At 42.7% G+C, this 18,793-nt stretch overlaps 2 protein-coding genes and 1 pseudogene across 2 annotated transcripts; 2 read left to right on the forward strand and 1 right to left on the reverse strand.

Annotated features, from left to right (window-relative positions):
- Positions 1-408: 408 nt before the first annotated feature.
- On the forward strand, positions 409-5,415 carry LOC109505731 (uncharacterized). The gene is made up of 3 exons (XM_019849864.3): positions 409-659; positions 744-865; positions 5,119-5,415. The coding sequence occupies exons 1-3, from the start codon at positions 505-507 to the stop codon at positions 5,142-5,144; spliced, it is 303 nt and encodes a 100-aa protein (XP_019705423.1). The 5' UTR covers positions 409-504; the 3' UTR covers positions 5,145-5,415.
- Positions 5,416-13,177: 7,762 nt separating this feature from the next.
- LOC105043652 (CBS domain-containing protein CBSX5-like) lies at positions 13,178-14,635 on the reverse strand (annotated as a pseudogene).
- Positions 14,636-17,036: 2,401 nt separating this feature from the next.
- On the forward strand, positions 17,037-18,560 carry LOC140857172 (GATA transcription factor 4-like). The gene is given in 3 exon segments (XM_073255715.1): positions 17,037-17,749; positions 17,845-18,163; positions 18,166-18,560. Coding segments are annotated over 3 exon segments (996 nt in total). The 5' UTR covers positions 17,037-17,431; the 3' UTR covers positions 18,525-18,560.
- Positions 18,561-18,793: the final 233 nt, after the last annotated feature.

Here is an 18,793-nt window from a genome sequence, read left to right on the forward strand (position 1 = left end):
AATCACTATAGCTGATGACGAGACATGAATTAGGAAAAAATAAAATAAAAACTTTTATTCTAAACAAAAGAGGCGTTTGCTTGGGGACGATGGATACCGTTCGCATCTGGCTGCTCTTCTCGAAAAGCTCGTCTCCTTAGCCTTAAGACAGCTGATTCGGTAGCATCCAGGCGCTCTTCTTTTCCTCCGAGAATGATCTCCGGCTCTCGAACACTGACGGCGACCGCACGGTCGACGGCGAGCAGGTCGAGGCCTTCATTACCTCGGAGGCCTTCATCAAGGAATGCGTTTGACCTTATTTAAAGACTTCTCGTTGAGTTCGATTGTTTCACGTATTAGCACTTATGATTTCATCAGAGCCGTCCGTTTTCAAGTGCCTAAGTAGACTGCGGATTCCGAGGCTCAAAGCCCTCGATAAATCGTAATCCCCGTCTCCAACGGCGTTTCGCTCCCTCGATCTCTCTGGCCGTTGGCTAAACCCTAAGCCCTAACCCTAATCTTCCAATGGCTTCGACCTCCGTCCGATCAGTAAACCGCGTCGCTCTATCTTCCCTCAGGTCATTCGCGGCCAAGTCGAAGCCGGCCGCGCGATCGCCGCCCTTCTCTGGCGGATCCACCGCCGTCCCTCCTCCTGCTCGTCGGTTCTCATCCTTCTCTAGGTCAGCGATTCGTAATGGCAATTTGTAGTATCTCTTTGGTTTCTGGTCGTAATCTAATAAAAAAAAAAGGGTTTTCCTTTTAAGGTTGCCGGTGGAGCTGGGATGCTGCAGCGGATCTCTTCTCCCGTTGCACAGCGCCGTGGCGGCGGCGAGGCTGACGACACGGCTGAGCTTGACGTCTAGGAGTTGCCGCGCACTCTCACAGGGTATCCTCTGCCGCACCTATCCTGGACTCTAATGATGTTGTTGTTCTATCACTTTTTCGACTGCTCTGTGAGTAGCTCTGCTTCGAGCTCTTTGTTCTCTCATAAAGATTGCTGCTTTCCCCTTTGTTGCCAACCAATGTAGCGTTTCTCTTTGTTTTTTGATGTTCTGAAGGAAACAATTTCAGAAAGTTGCGTGCTTTTTGGGTGTGGCATGGTCGGCGACCCGGGTTATGAATAAAGTGGAGGGAGTAGATTTTTAGATGGTTGATAGTTGTGGTGTCTAAGTGCGAGGATTTCATGTATTTGTTTTTAAGTCTGGTTGAATCATGGAATTGAGTGCAATAGGTGAATGTTTGGAGATGACGGTATATTAATATGTGGACGAGACCTGATGCTGTGCATGGTGTAGGTAGGGTGTTAATATGGGTGGGTCATTGTTCGCTGCGTGGTTTCAATTTTCTGCACACCAATGTGGTGTTCCTTTCGTGCCTATGAAAATTCGCATTCCCTTGACATCAAAATCAAAGTACTGAACTAATCAATCCTAGCTAATCCTACTTTAGTGGATTGTTCTGATGCTTCTCAGTTTTGGTCTACAACTGAAGATGGTCCCTTGCACCACTTTGGGAAATGATGCTCCTCGATTGAGCAACAAAAAAAGCAGAAAAAAACCAAAAAAATGAGAAAGAAAAGGATCAAAATAGTGTAAATAAAGTTGTACAGCATATTGTAAAAATTCAGCAACTGTACATGCATAAGCATACACAGTATAGTCTAAGAAAATGAGCTTTAACTCTTTATTCGTTTAATTTTTCAGAATATAGAAAGTTGATAGAATGATCTTCAAGGCTGTGGAAATTGCACATGTTTGATTTCTATCAAGCTTTATCTTTTTCTATCAAAGCAATAATTCCTTCATAATGTTAATGGAAGGGAAGTGACTATTGATTAGGTAGAAAGGAGAGAAAGAAAAGTCATATAAGATAGTTTAGAGCTCATCATTTGATGTGTAAATGTGTAGTTGTGGCTATCATCTTCTTTGGAAAGTTTAGAATGGAAAGATATAGTTCGACTGATTACAATTTTAGGGGCACCAGGTGGGTACGGATTGTTGGTAAAACTAGCATGATTCAGATTGAGTTTTTTTTTTTTTAAATAAGTTCTCAGAATCCTCTTTTAGAAGAGAGATGTGATAACTACTAGATGATGATTCCATATTGTTATGAGAAACGATGTCGATATGGTATCTAAGATAGAAGAGGAACTGGGAAAAAAGAAAAAATATTGATAAATCAGAAGCAGAGCAGGATCCTAATAATTTTCAATTGTAAACGGAATACCCACTTGTTATGAGGAAAAGATGTGGTGCAGTTCAACACAATAAAACCGAGAAAAGAGAATGATATCGACAGATTAGGACAAGAGAATCATGGAATGCATGGTTGGTCAAAGTTTCTCATTAAAACCTTACCTTTTGTTTTATAGTTTTGAACTTCCGCTTTTGGGCATGTTTAACTTGATGTGGACCAACATTTTGGTATATATTTGCCTTTTGGATGGTTAAACCTAGAATGATTGAAAGCAACTCAACTCAACTATCTTTTAAAGTTAAATGATAATAAAAGAAACTCATATAAAACAATAGATTTGAAATATTAATTGAACATGGCTAGAAAATCAAAGTCATAATTTACTATAAATTATACTATTGGTTTACTCTTAATTGATGATGTTTTCACATAAATATTGTTAAATATGTTGAAACTTATACATGTTCTTAAGATTATATCAAAACGTAGTGCATAGCTGTAGATATATGAATTCTTCAATGGTGATCAAGATTACCTATTAAGTTAGATATAAAACAAATTTAAATGTTCCCTACACTGTGCAATTTCATGCAGAATTATTGCTAGGACAAATGGAAATAAGTTCCATCCCAAAGAGGTGGGTAACTAGAAAGTGGTCAAGCCAGATTGAATATTTATTTGTATGGCTAGAAATCAGAAATGTTCTTTCTAGCTGAATATTTAGACCCTAGCATTGCTGGATATCCAGCAACATTATGCTGTCACAAGTAATCAATATGTCTTCAAGTATACATGTAGATTGAATGTGGTGATTGTTGTTGTGGTGTAAATATGTGATATGGGGCAGTTCAAACAGATCTACTAAGTTACAGTTTTCCCGCAGCCAGCATCTCTATAATCTTTGGTTTTTCAATAACTATAGCAGAATATGGATATTAAAGCAATCTGAGCATTTCTATAAGATACTCAAGATGCTTCAAATTTCAATTAGTTATTTGTCATCTTTAGATAAATGCATCCATCAGCTCCTCTTCTTGTCTTCACCGTGTACCTAGCATTTTATAATCAAATTACATGTGAAGACTATTTGACAAACTTCATTCATATAACATTATCTGATTTATTTCAATGTGGCTCAAGGAAGTAGAAAACTCAAGCACTCCTTGCAAACTTATGCTTCCACTCCCTCAGTATGCCTATAAACACGTTGTAAGACCTTTCTCTGTGATCTGATATGGACATAAACATGATTAAGAGCAAAGAAAAACATTAATGGGTCTCATGTTTTATAAAAGATCAGAACTTTGCTTATTTGCTCTATTTATATCATCTTGTCAGGCCAACGTAAAAATTTGGTTCTTGCAGGCACATGAATTTGCTGGGGCTTGAAAGGAATAACTTCGATGCTTGCCAGTTTTGCTTCCTAGAATTCTCAAGTTTGAATGTTTCTTTAACATATCATGGATTGACTTTCATGACTCATGCAACTATTTATTGGGTTATATCCAGAATGAGTTGAATGAAATAGAGATAAACCTTCAAGATGTGAAACATGCAAGTCAATTTTGGTGAACTATCACCTAATTGTTGTTCTCTTTTCTTTTTTATTTCAATCTTTTGTTTGCACAGATCAGTGCACTCTATTGGAATGCTGCATAGCATACCATGGTTATCAGAAAATTTTGTTGTAACTATGATCTGCACATGCCTATTTTCTGGAGGAGCCCATGTAATATAATATATAAAGACACCATCATTGTTTTAATGAGTGCATCTTGTTTTTAAGCATGCACGATCGAAACTTAATTATGTAATTACGAAGTCATGGTCATATGCATAAAATTGAGTGATAACTTGGGGGCATCCATCTTCACTTGTCATACAAAGTATGGGAAGGGCAAAGTAAATGATTGCGAGTCATCCTTAGCATATTCCTCAAAGAATTTGAAATCATCCTAGAATGCAATTCACAGGAATAATAAATATGCATTTTCAGATAAAAGAAGAGTGCCGTAGAAGTGTTACTAATGACTTTCATGACCACTCTAATGTTTCTCAAGACCAGAAATTACAAGAGCTGTTTAAACCTGCCGTCTGTGAAAGTGTCTGTGTGCGCACATGGTCATGTGCATGTGGTTACAGGATGATAGGATTCTTTATCAGAAGGATAGTTTGCTAGGTTTGATTACTCATAGCCCTAAGTTATGCAAATCAAGTTAAAGGAACTCATGAAGTTCTTTGTGAAGGCAGAGAAATAATCGGGTCAAATTTTAAAGGTTTGCAGGGGTCAGAGATAAAGGAGCATGTGATTTTAAAGGAGGTTGGAGTAACTTGGACGATAATATACACTTACTACCTTAGGAAAAAAGATAGCGGCAGCTAGACAAGTTGCCGAGAACTTGAGATGTGTGGGAAGAATAATTCAAAATTGTTAACTGATGTATTCAAAATTTAAGATTACTTTGTTGTGGCTAGAATTTTGTTTTCTGTGAAGTGTACATATAGAAGAGTGTAATTATTTTCTAGTTAAGTATTGCTAGATCTAAAATGAATTGATTAAAATAATTTTTGAATAAAAAATACTAATTTATTGCATATTCATCACTTAATAAATCATAACAGTATTGTCCTTCTCCCAGATGAAAATGATGGTACGTGAAACATTTTGCTTCACCTCTTTGCTGTTCCTAAAGGTGGGTCTTTTTCTGTTTCTGCAACATATGCAGTCACGGCTTTAGGTTGAATTCCATCTCTTCTTATTTGTTGTAACAGGAGATAATGCTTTTTACTTGGATATGTATATTTGTTTTGCAAACAATTGACATGCCCTGTCTCGAGTCCTTTTAATTTTCTTACTCAGCACAATAGAGTTGTCGCTTCATGTTCTAGACCGTCAGATTAGTTTTTTTTTCTTCTAATGCATGTATTGTTTGTCTCGTATAGAGGTTGGTCTGTCAGCTCCAAGGTGATAGCTGAAGCTGATTAGCATGGAAACCATTTTGGACATGGAAGAACTTTTGGTACCTCTGCACTGCTGATTGTGTAAGCAAAACTTCAGCTGTTATGATCTCTGATATAATATTTTTTACAAATCTTTGAAAGCATAGAAACATCAGCTGTTACCTAATTCTTCAGCTTAGGTGATCAAAAAAAAAAAAAAAAAAATCTCACAGGCATGCGTGCTAGCAGTGCGCTTATTATATGGCATTCTTCATTGCATATTTATTTTGTTTATTTTTCCATCTGGATTCATTTATTTTATTTTATTTTTAATCATCCAATGTGTCACAATTCCATAAACTTACTATGGGTCGGAGTCTATAGGCCACCAACCTCTTCTTTTTGGGTGGATAGGTGACAAAAGTCTTTGATAAGAGTGAAGAGGAAAAACTTATAGAGGAAGGTCAATCATCAGTCTCGATTTGGATGACAAAGAGATTGAAATTATGGGTTTTGTTATGGTGCTCTAAAAGATAATTTAGTTTTTTTATAATTAATTTTTTTCTGACCGTCGGATTAAAGATGGATGGCTTGAATTTTTCTATTAGCAATCAGTTGAAGCATCAAATGTGCATGGCTGTTAAGGTAAATACCTTAAAGATTAGGGTTAAATTAAATAGTTTTTTTCCCCAGAAGCCTTCTTGCCACCTCGGTTGGGGGGAGGCACGGGCACAAAGGGTGGTGGAGAAGAAGAAAGAGAAAGGACACGGCACGGTCGTGGGAGGGGAGTGGCCTGCAGCGGAGAAGAAGAAAGGAGTTTTGGGGAGGGGTGGGGGTGGCCTACAGCGGAGAAGAAGAAAGAAGTGGGGGGGAGGCGGCCTGCAGTGAAGAAGAAGACCGAGGGGGTTCTGCGGCGGAGAAGAAGAAAGGCTGGGGGGGTTGCAGCAGGGAAGAAAGGTAGGGGGCGGCAGCCTGTAGCAGAGAAGAAAACGGCAGGAGGTGGGTTTGCGGTGAAGAAGAAGAAAGACAGGGGGGAGGGGTGTAGCAGTTTACGGCGGAGAAGAAAAAAGAGGGGAGGGGAGAAGAAAATCGGGGTTGGGGGGGGGTGCAGCGGAGAAGAAGAAAAGGCAGGGGGGTGGTGGCCTGCGGTGGAGAAGAAAATCATTAGGGGGGGGGTTGCGGCAAAGAAGAAGAAAGGCAGGGGGAGTTTGCAGCAGAGAAGAAAGGCTGGGGGGAGGGGTGCAGCGGAGAAGAAGACGGGGTGGGAGGGGAGGTCTGCGGTGGAGAAGAAGAAAGAGAGGGGGTTGCCTGTGGTGGAGAAGAAGGTGGAGAGGGGAGGCAATGCGGTTGTGGGAGGAGAGGGGTCTGTGACGGAGAAGAAGAAGGGGGGAGGGGCGGCTTGCGGCGGAGAAGAAGAAATGGGGGAGGGGAGGCAGTGCGGTCGTGGGAGGAGGGTCGTCTGCGGCAGAGAAGAAGGGGGGAGGCGGCATGGTTGCGGGAGAGGGGGGCAGCACGAGGACTCCGAGGGGGAGGGGGCACGAGTGTTGGAAGGAGGGGGGAGACTGTCGGGTAGGCGGGGAGGCAGGCGGCGGCGAGAAGAAACGAAGAAGAAGGTGGAGGAGGATTAAAAAATATATATCTATAAAAAAATAGTAATGTAATACCTTAAATTCTTTCATAATAAAAAAATATTAAAAGAGCACCGTAGCAAATACCTTGAAATTATATATAAACTAATACAAAAGATACAAAAATTAGCTTTTGGATAAGATTATTAAAAAATATGGTGAATCCAAGGCTCAGAGGGATATGTAAATTTTTCTGTCACTGGCAAAACTTCTATTCTTATAGGCCACTAGTTATCCAAATCTCCCCATCAAGAAGAAATCGTAGTTTGTCATGGCCTGAATCTTGATTTGAAGATTATGATCCTGACCACAGAATTACTCCATCTCATGGTGATGTAATAAGCTTCATGCTAAGGCAGCATGACCTTGCCCTCATCCCCTAAATCATATACGATCTTTTCCTTTCCGTACTAGCTGCATTTCCTTAATGAAAGATTCTTAGGCCCTCCCTCTCTGATTGCGGGAGGGCGAGAGATTTGCTGTGACATTTACAATTCCTGGTTTTATCCTCTGTTCATGTTCTGCCATCGAAGGATTTCCAATGTCCCCATTCTTGTGGGGATTAAAACTCCCATTGCATCGCTGACTGGTCTAGGTTCTCTTTTTCCTTTCTTTTTTGAGGGGGGTGTGGGTGGGTTTCCGTAAGAGGTTGCGTTGGGACACCAAGTGTTTCTGATAGTTGTCTGAGGTGGATGCCAAGTTCATCATTAAATGCGAGGCAAAGAGAGATCTTTCCATAGACATTTGTTTGAAAGTATTGAAGCGGAAGTTAAAAACATTTGCATGATTTGGCTTCACTAGTAAAAAAGTTCGTTAAGGTATCTTCTATGGTACTAGAAGCTGATAAGGACCATGGAAGCTGGATGGGAATTAGATAGCGTCATCAAATATTCAATGGACCTAGCTCAACTCTGTTTTCTGGAAAGCTTAACTTATTATTTAATGCAGATGATGGTGAGTTCTAGTGAGCCCAGATATTGCATTTTTATCAAAGCATAATTTGACGTGGGTTTTCCCGATTTAAATCCATTTCATGACAAGAGCATATGGGGTAGCGTGGAACTTATTGTGCTCCTGCTTTCGAAAATGCTCCATGAACGCCTCGATGTTTATATCAAATAATGTAAAAAAATCTTCATGGTTCCCTGATACAAGATGAACTAAGATGCCAGTGAGATGGGGGACTGGAGGGTTATTTGTAAATTGAGATGTGATATTGAAAAAATAGACAATAGTACAACAAAAATAAGATTATAATGTTAAATAAAAGAGTTTCAGCATGGAATAGAATTTGTGCTAATAAAATAAAGGTATGTTTTGTTGGGGGGACTTGGGTTCTGGAATGAGAATAAACGATGATGCCAATTTCAGTCATTTGGCTCAAAAGAGTTCAATTCCAACTCCCTTTGGGTACTCAGATCTTATTTTGATTTTGTTTATGAACCAAATGTATTAGATAATATAGTTATTTCAATTTTCATTCCAACATATTTGATTTAGGTCCTATTGCCATCAAAATCCGATCCAACTAGAATGGCCTGGAGGGTGCTGATTGATCCGCTTAACTTATGGTGGTGGAAGATGGTGTGCCGATCTATTTTGGAGGATGGTGCATTTGTACACACAATAAAGAAAAGAAAAGCTTGTCGGATTGATTTTAACCGGGCTCTTTGACATCTAAATCAGATCGGGCTTTAAACAAACAATAGTAAAGAAAAAAATAATAGAGAATTTAGGGATGGTAATTTTAACTGATTTATCGGATATTTTATTCCAATGGAATGGGTTTTATCCTATCCAATTGAAATATAGATCTATGGATCTGTAAGAAAAAAAAATAAAATGAAAAATAAAATGATGGATGAGAATTTGACTCTCATCATGAAATCTTTGAGCTATACCCATGGGTTTTTTTAGCCAGGATTTTTCATGATTTGAAAATAAAAACTAAAGGATTGTCGTAGCCTTCTTTCTTATCTACGTTCAAATCGACTTTGATCTTTTTTTTCGATCAGAATTTTAATTTTTGAATTTCAATCCTTTTCGGTCACATGTCCGTTCACGATAGATGAGCTGATTTCATGCCATAGCAGGTCCAAGGGTAAACTTAATCAACCTTTCTTGCGGATGGAAGTCCAGGTTTTTAGAGGATTTCAGGTTATGGTGGCATTATTCTTGTTTAGCTCCCAGCCGACCTGACTATCATCACGAGAGAGAGCGAGTGGGAGGAGGGAGACTCTTTACCCCTGGCTCAACCCGGATAGCGGATGGTTCACATTCCAAAGTCCAAAGGAGTTCTTCCATGCCTTATTCTCGTTAACACCGCCAAAAATATCGGCAACAAATTTCGCGAAGGTGTCTTTTTTATAGAAGTTTTATTCTGGCTGCGAAAACGATCGGCATATTTTAATACTTTGGCATGGACCAGCGACAAACTAATTTCTCGGCTGAGGTAGGAGCGTGCTTGTCGGCCCCTATCACCATCACAGCCCATACAAGCATGATAGCTCCGTATCATTTCTCTATATATTTAGCCTAAAACGTACTCTAGTTAAACTAAGCACATAATATTTTATTCGTCCCCAAATCCAATGGGCGGTTTTAACCAAAATTAAATAAGAATGGTTTTGGTGATGGTCAATGCTGGGTTATGGGTTGGATTACAGTTCAAAGCCAGCCAACCCCGGTCGCCTTGTGATTATTCATTCGCCTATATATCCACGTGAACTTATGACTTGAACTGAGATGTGGGGATTTGACTGGGCCGCTCGATGGCCCTGCGTATACACCACCGTAGCTCTTGCATCAAGGACTAACATGTGGGTTTGCCCATGCGTAGACTCCAATAGAGTCAGCCACTTGGACGCCATTTTCTTTGGCTTTCCCACTTGAGAACTCACGGTATGAGTTTAGTTTTTGTCGCCTTTTAGATTGAGACGTGTGAGGGAGACTTCCATAGATTGGCAAAGAAGAATGAAGGGTTCGAGGAAACTTGCAGGAAGGTGTGGATGGGTTTTGGTTAAAGTAGGTAGGTGACTTAAGGTAGTTGGTTTACACGACTCTTGAAGCATAACATGTGCTCTTCTGTTCTCCCACTTGCTACTGCTATTCTTTTACGCGCATGCCACCAGACAACAGGCAAAACCTGCAACGTACCAAAATAATTAGTGAAAATTTTATCAGTTTGTGTTCAAAGTTCTGCTGATGAAGGGATATCTAATTCCTTATCTGTTTTTCTGGACAAATGACAGAAATGAATAGCAAAGTATTTTCGGTTCCACAGCCTTCCCCAAATCTTTGCATATAGGAAGGAATTCAGCTGCTTTGCCCGGACTTTGCTGCTTAGGTAGTTAACTGCAGACACTCCATAACCCTCTTCGTAGGAAATTCTTAAAATTAACTGTGGTTGTGCAACTTTAGCCCATCGCCAATTTGTGGGTGGATTGGTTTTAAATAGAGAAAAAATGGCCATCCATCTACTAACTAATCCAAGTCCACTAAAACTAGCACTAAACAATGATATTTTGTTATCATAGGCATAAGTTAGCACTAGTTTATGTCCGTCTTGTGATGAGAGGTTGGAAGACGATTGCCGGCTGTTCTTTACTCAAGACTTGCTATCAATTCAGGAAATGCCATTTGAGAGCCGATCGAATTGGCTGGGTTTGAAAAAAATATATGGCCGCTGGTTCACAAACTTGTACATGAATACCAAGTGATATAGACTATAGCTGGCTGAAGCCTGGAAGCTAGTTGGATGGTCAAGTGTTTTGACTGGTACTTGCATCAGAGATATAGGTTTGAACCTCGCCATCATCAAGCTTGGGATGGTTCGGGGAAGCTCGAGGATGCAACTGCTGATATACAAGCATCTATGACTTATAGGCTCTTCTAAGAGAGATGATAGAATGGAACGGAATAGATTTTAAAGAATAATGGAATCAATTAGATCAGATGAAAATTAGTAAACCGATTCCTAATCCAATCTTCGGCTAAACCACCCACCGGACGTTGAAATAGGATGTGGCTCAAAATTTTTGGGCTGACGCATTGCATTCCCGCCAGGCTATGCTGCTTTTCCACCACCCAGATGCTGCATTCTGCCTTTTTCTTTTTACTACTTTTGAGGCTGCGTTCTCTAAAGTTGCGTGGCGGCGCACCACGGGGAGAACCCAGCCTAGGTAGTCTGTTGGCGCCGGGCTTTACGTGCACCGTACGAACTGTAGGCATCGTAATTAATTCTCTGCAGGTCTGGCTATAATGGATTCGTTTGGTTTTCACTGAAATATTTTTTTTTGAAAAACTGATGCTTAAATATATGATATTTAAAAAATAATTTTTATATATAATTAATCATCAAAAAATGGTATAGATGACATACTTTGTAGAGTGACATGTTTAATTTAGCATCTATTCTTATAGAAAAATTATGTAAAATATATATTATGCTCTTAATAAAAAGATTAACAAAAAATATCTTTTATATATAATTAATTTTTAGAATCAGATAATTAGAATATCAAGGCCTATTTGTTTCAAGGTTGAACAACAAAAAGACCTAAATATATTTTTAATAGCTATTTTAAAAATATTTTTAGCTATTAAAATTATCCTGATTCATAATTTATTGGGATACTTGTCTAACTATTAAAATTACCACCATTCATAATATATTTTTAATAGTTATTTAAAATATTTTTAAATCAAAAAATATTTGAAAATTTTTTATATTTATAAAAGTTATTAAAACTATTTATTGGGTTGAGTTTTCAAAGTTCTAATAATTTTTAACACTTAGAGAACTTCTTTATACTATAGTAATTTTTGATAGTTTAAAATTAATTATTAAAAATAATTATTAAGAAGATCATAATAATATGGATATTTTGAAAAAAAAATATCATAAATTTTCAATTGGTGGGAAAGTGGCTTCTCTATATCCTATATACGATTTTTTTCATGAAATATGTGAAATTTATCCTATAAAAAAGCTGCTTCTCAAATCTCATCATTGAAATTTCTAACTAAATATAAAGGGAGTTGCTTTAGTGCTCCTTAATTTTTTTATTAGATAGAGATAATTAAGAAAGTTTAAATTAAAGGTGACTAAAACTACAGAGCTCCTTTTCCTTACTGTCGTCTCTCCTTTTCACCAACACCCTCTCCTCCTTACTTTTCCTCCTCCTCCTCCCTCATCTTGCATCGTCCCCTCACCTCCTTAATTTTTTATTAGATAGAGATAATTAAAAAAGTTTAAATTAAAGGTGACTAAAACTACGGAGCTCCTTTTTCTTACCGCTGTCTCTCCTTTTCACCAACACCCTCTCCTCGCTACCTTTCCTCCTCCTCCTCCCTCATCTTGCATCGTCCCCTCACCACCTCTTGCATCAGCCCCCCCCTCCACTCATGTTGGTTGTCTCTCTTTGTGCCAGTTACTTCTTCGCCAAGTTGGCCACCTTTCGCACCAATCCTCTCCCCTCCACCGCCTCTCCTCCTCCTCCCTCATCTCGCATCCTCCCCTCATGGCCCTCTATATATCAACCACCTCCCCCTCCCCTTGTCATTGCCTCCACCCTCCCATGCCGACAGCCTCTCTGTCGTGTCAACCACCTCAACCGCCTCTTCGCCGCATTAGCCACCTCCTATGCTGCCCCCCTCCCACGGCCTCTCTTCCTCCTTCTCCTCGTGTCGTCCCCTCACTGCCTCTCCTCCTCTCTCTTTTCATGCCATCTTCCTTCTCGAGCAGCGATTTTTATCGATCTCCTTGCATAATTCTCCTCCTCTTTCTCCTCCCTCTTCTTGCACCGTCCTGCTCCTCTTCTAGCAGTGATCTCTCACGATCTTCATGCTCTAAGATCTCTGAGCAACTCTCCTCCTCCCACAATCTCCTCCTCTTTAAGCGGCTCTCTTTCTCTCCCTCTCTCATTTCTATTGATGGTGGTAGTGCATGGATCGTAAGGTCATCGTGGACTAGGCCACTGGTGCCATGCTCCTCCCTGTACCCCATCTTTCGATTTGGCCACCTGGTTCGTGAGACCCCAACCCTATCATTCCTCGTTAGCCATGATAGATGCTCCCGTCCCTTGCATTGCTAACCCCAACGACGACCTCAATGACTTGCATCACAATCTCTACCATTCCAAAACTTGTTCATCATTCCGGCCTTCCAAGAGACTTGCCATCTCTTTCGGTACAAAAATATCCACAGTTCAAATTATTTACTGTACCAGCCATGCATATGATTGATTAAAATCAATTGCTAGTGGATAAATCAGTATCTTCCATCTTAAATCGGATAATCAAAAAAATGCTAATGATAAAAAGATTAAAAAAATTTAGATAAATTATGTTTTTAGTCCTTAAACTATATTACGTTTTTTTAAATGATCCTTAAATTACAAAATCATAATTTTTGATCTCCAATGTTTCTGAACTATTTTAATGTTATCCTTCGTCTCATTTTCGACAACTTTCTCTCAACGAAAAATCCTATTTGGCATTATCGATGCATATATAGCTGATTTAACTTGAATAGGTGGCACCGGTGCTGAGCTGGAAATAAGTTAGTTTAAAAAAATTGATGATGTGGCATTCAGTGACCATTTGATTTCCTTCCAAATGGATAGTGCCGTTTTCTTTTTCAAGCAATTTTTTCCACCTCTGTCCTAATTTCCCAAGATTCCTCCTCCAGTTTTCTCTTCTCGAAAAAAATTGATCTTCCCCTCTTTGAAGAAGACCGTCGATTGTCGCCTTGATCGACGAAGATGCAGCAAAAAAGGGGGAGGGCGTTGATGGCAGCATCATCATACTGGATGGCGAGGAAGTTGGAGCAGACGAGGTTGAGGGAGGATACGGAATGGGCGACGATGGAGGCAAAATGGACGATGGACTTGAAGAAATAGCGGATGAAATCCTCCTGCATCAACTAGCAGAATTCTACCCCTCCCCCGCCCCCCTCCCTCTTCCCGATTGATGGAGCTTCCTCTGCCCACCAAAGCGAATGGGGACCACCAGGCATGGAGCTCCATCAAGGATCACATCCAGTGCTTCCAATACACTACAAATTCTCTCAAAAGAAAATCAAAATTTATACTGGTCAAAATAAAAAAAACATATAAATTCCCATTAAAAAAACTTATTTTATCATCCGATATGGTTCCTAACTAAATCTTAGTCCGATTTTTGTCCTTTTAAATAAAAGAAAAAATTAGGAGGGATGGAGGGGATACCTCGAATGGGGCTCAACCTGGTAGACAAGGGCGGCATTCTTTGGAAGAAGGTCGGAGACGAATTTCTTGAGAGTGTCGACAGGAGAATCTAGATTCTCATCAACACAGAGGAAACAAAGGATGTCCACCACGTAGAGTTTTCCAACGATTAGCTTCCTCTCTGATGAGGACCGATCGGCGGCAGATACGCTGAGACAGGTGTCTTCTTCCTTCTTAAGGGCGAGGAGGGCGCCGCCAATGGTGGTGGAGAGCAGCAGCGATTTCAGTGCCAGCTTCTTGATGCAAAGGTCGGATACCTTATAAGACCGCAAGCTCACTACCATACACTCGTGAGAAAATGCCAAAAACCTCTAAAAAAACGAAAGGGTAGAAGAAGGTCGGTGGGGAAAGAAGGGTCAAGGGTTGTAGGCAATTTATAGAGAAGGTGGAGAACTTGGGAAATGGGAGAGGTAGCTTTACGGTGAGTCAATAAATTTATCATCTTGAGAAATTAATCTGGATGTCTACCGTAGAGGAAAAATAGGAAAGAAGATTGGAAAATTTGGATTTCGAAAGGATGATTGGAGAAGATTCTTTACACCGACAGAATGATCGAGAGAATTTGGGAGGGGTAGGATTTCACTCACAGCGAATGAAAGAAAGATTTCAAAGGAGGACAACAGAAAATAGGGTAAACTATTTTGTCACGTAAGCGTGCCGGTGCTAATTATTTTAAAAAAATGCAACATAAGCATTGGTTCAGCAAGAAACAACTAGATCAATGAAAAAGAGTCGTCGGAAATCGGTCGAAGGACAATATTAAAACAATTCGAAAAGATCAGAGTTCAAAATTTATGATTTTATAGTTTAAAGATCATTTTAAAAAAATACGATATAGTTTAAAAATTAAAAATATAATTTAAAACATCATAGCAAAACTCAAATATAAAAATAAACTTAAATATAAAATATATTTTTATATTTCAATATATTTTATTTTTTTCTTTCTTTTTCAGCGAGGCAAACTAATCCTATATTTATCCATCCACCAGAGAAATCAGGCACACAACTCTTAACACGCGGTGCAAGGGAAGATGGGATCGGCTGCTGCACCGAAGATGCTTCCCTTTTGGCCCGCGCCCCTTTTCAAAAAATTGGAAAGTGGCACCAACAACATAAACAAGAGGAAAAAAAACCAACAACATAAATGTGAGGAAAGAAAGATAATATTTTTCCTCATAAACAAAAAAGGCAACATTTTTCCTCACTGTTTATGAGCTGAGAGTCACCGGCAAGACAAACCGAGGCACCCCTACGCCCCACGATAGCTGCGGTGCGGGATGGGTGGCCCATCTACGCCACATCCATCGTGACACGTGCAGACCAGTATCTGCAACACGTGCACCCCCACATGCACTGGCCTGCTCAGCTGCAGCTGGTCCTCTCTCTCTTCGGCGGCATGCGTCGCGTGACGCAAGCCACGTGTCCTCGGCCCGGTTCCGGCTGAGGGAGTCGCCAGGTGGGGCCGTCCTCGCGTCGGCAGCTTCCCCACCCCCTCCCGACCGACACGTGTATTCAAAAAGAGCGATCACAATACACCCCACTAGCTGAGCGAGTGACGAGCTTTTTTTTTTTTTTTTTTTTTTTTGCACCTTTAATCTGCATCGCACAACTTATATCTGCGTGTGGCCGTCCATCGTGCGATGGACGGCACGCGCGCGATGCATCGCACCTGGCGGTGCACCGAGGAGGACCAACGCTCCCCAAAAACCAACGCACGCCAGGTTTCCGACCGACACCAACCCTTCGTTTCAGCGTAACCTGACTCGCGGAATTCTTAACCTGTTGCTTCATGGTCCGTTTCCGTGGGCAGATATAGAATATCGAGTTGGAGTGGGGGGTTAATTATGAGCACGAGGAGGCACGTGCTGAGTGGGTCGGGGCGGGGTGGGATGGGGGCATGGATTCCGCCTCGGGATCCCAATCGCCGTCACGTGATTCGATGCCCCTTCTTTTTCTTTCCGGGGGCGTTGCCATCAGCCATACGCCCCCCCGGCAGGCACTGTCCTCTACCCATACGGCAGCACCCTACCCCCTCCTCCATCGCACACAGACTCGCCACGCGTGGGTCCCACCCCTAAATATCCCTCCCTCGTCCTCACGTGATCGCCATTGGATTCCCTTCCCAACGGCCGACGATTTTTTCCGCTTCCAGTTCTTCCTTTAAAATTTTCTTATGTGTGGCCCTGGCCGTACAGCGAGGCGCGGCGATTGCAGCTGGCGCCTGGCGGCCGCTGCTTCGTCAACTACTGGGGATCGCCGACAGGGCACGTCGGACCGGAATATTCCGTACGGCAACTCGCGTGTGTGATACCGGGCGGAGGTGAGGGAGAGCGGCATCCCTGCAGCGCTACCATCGCCGTCGTAGTACGGTTTGCTCGGGATGACGGAGATGCCGGGGACGGTGAAGCGGAAAAAGTAAACGGGGACGACGGGGGAGCGCGCTGAGGGTCCCCACGCAGTCCGACAAGACACGTGTCATGCCGTCAATTCCCCTTAACGGCGGTAACAACCACGCTGCACGACATGGCTGCGTGGTCCCGTACAGCAGCGGACCAAACCTCCTTTTGTCGTTGGAACAGTACCACGAGGTGGGGCCGGTCGCCTTCATGGCGGACCCATATCCAGGCCAACAGTATTTTGGCACATCAGCATACAGAACTGATCGCTGTTTCGGAACAAACAGCTCATCGATGCCTGCATGGTATTGGGAGCAGCATTGCTATAGTATACCGGCAGCTGACTCGTGTGGGAAGTTAGACCACTTTACGATAGCACTCGCTCCCACCCCTCATTTAATTATCCCGTAGTAGATACTGTAACCAAGAAAGCACTTCTCGCTCATTGGAAGAGGGAGGGTACATCCAGCAATGACGTGGTTCATCAACGGAAGCCACATGAAGCATGTAGACTTCTCCTCTTCAACTGCACTGTCAGATTCCGTTACCCAACTCTGCCCATCTATATAATTTTTTAAAGATACAGGCCGTAAATAAACAGCGAACTCACATGCAACTGCATAAAATTTATGCAAGACAAGAAGAAAGAGAGAGAGGGTGAAAGCAACAGGACTTTTAAAGCGGAAGGAGAGAGGAAGGTTGGGGGGTGGTGGAACAGGAGTTGGATGGGGTCGAGGATGGATGCAGCGCATGAGGCAGGTTGGTGTTGGCTAGTGCAGCTGCTTCATTACTCCTGCTATCATTGATTATTATTCGTGTTACCCCATCGTTATTATTATTGCCTCTATTATCACAAGCAAGCAAACTGGAAATGAGTCATTGATTGGCCCCTCCCACCTTCCCATATCCCACTATTTCTCTCCCACTCGCTTCCACTCACTCCCACCTCCACTCCACTAGAAAAACAAAGGAAGGAAGCCGAAACACAGGGACGCCACCTTAATTCCTTCCTTCCTTTACTATGGCAACCGAGTGGCAGATTGGAATGGGAGCCGCTGCTTCAGCTGCTGCTGCTGCTGCTGCACCGCTCACCGGTAGTGCTTCTCCGGCGTACTTCTACGGACTTCCCTCCACCGACACCCTCCACATCGACGACCTCCTCGACTTCTCCAACCACGACCTTTTCCCTTCCGCCGAGGCCCATCTCCTCCCCACGCCCCAGCAGTCATCAGCCATCACCACCGCGACCCGCCCTTACGCTGGCAACGCCGACTCCTCCTCCATTTTCCAAACCCACCACCACCCCTCTTCCTCCTTCCCCGACGACATCTACATTCCCGTAAGCATCCCTTCCGCCTTAAAATAATAATATTAATTAATTAATTTAAGAAATTTGATTTTTTTCCTTTCTAATTTTGGGATTAAAAATTGTAGAGCGAGGAGGCGGCGGAGCTGGAATGGCTGTCCAAGTTCGTTGACGATTCGTTCTCCGACATCCCCTATCCAACCGCCGTCACCGGCGTCGTTGCCCCCGCCGGGGATGCGCATCTCCGGGCGGAACCCTCCGTTCCCGGCCGGGGAGCCAGGAGCAAGCGCTCCCGGGCTCCCACTGGCTTCGCCGCTGGCGCCGCCTGGTCCTCCATACCCCCGCCGTCCCAGACCTCGCCCTCCTCCTCCTCGTCGTCGTCATCGTCCGATTTCCCACCGTCGAAGCCGAAGGCGAGCGCCGGCAGTAGTAATAATAATAATAACGGGAGGGGAAAGAAGGGGGAGGGGAGATCGGGGTGGAGGGCGGGGTGCGACGGTGCACGCACTGCGCGTCGGAGAAGACGCCGCAGTGGCGGACGGGGCCGCTGGGGCCGAAGACACTGTGCAACGCGTGCGGGGTGCGGTACAAGTCCGGCCGGCTTGTGCCGGAGTACCGGCCGGCGGCCAGCCCCACCTTCGTCCTCACCCAGCACTCCAACTCCCATCGCAAGGTCATGGAGCTCCGCCGCCAGAAGGAGCTCCTCCTCCTCCGCCACGACAATCCATCCTCCGCCGCCTCCACCTCCGCCCCCGCCGCCCCAGGCCCGCGACCGGAGCTCCTTTTCCACGACTACGGGGTCTGCTAACCCTCGCCGCTGCCGCCGATGCCTCTCCTCCTCCCTGTCTGAAATTAATTTTTCTCCTAATTTCCTGTTTCTATAAATTCTTCGCTTTCGGCTCCATATATCAGACGGTTGGAATTGCTCAAGATCTTTCTGTTTTTTACCAAAATATTTCTCTCTTTCTTTTTTAGAAAAGAAAATATTTGGGTTGTTATCTCGTCCTGCGGTACAAAGACAATACGGACCGGGGAGGGTGGGGATCGTGCAGGGATGGGGAACCACGTGACATGCTG

This window comes from Elaeis guineensis, chromosome 4 (assembly GCF_000442705.2).
Source record: "Elaeis guineensis isolate ETL-2024a chromosome 4, EG11, whole genome shotgun sequence".
Classification (NCBI taxonomy): Eukaryota; Viridiplantae; Streptophyta; class Magnoliopsida; order Arecales; family Arecaceae; genus Elaeis; species Elaeis guineensis.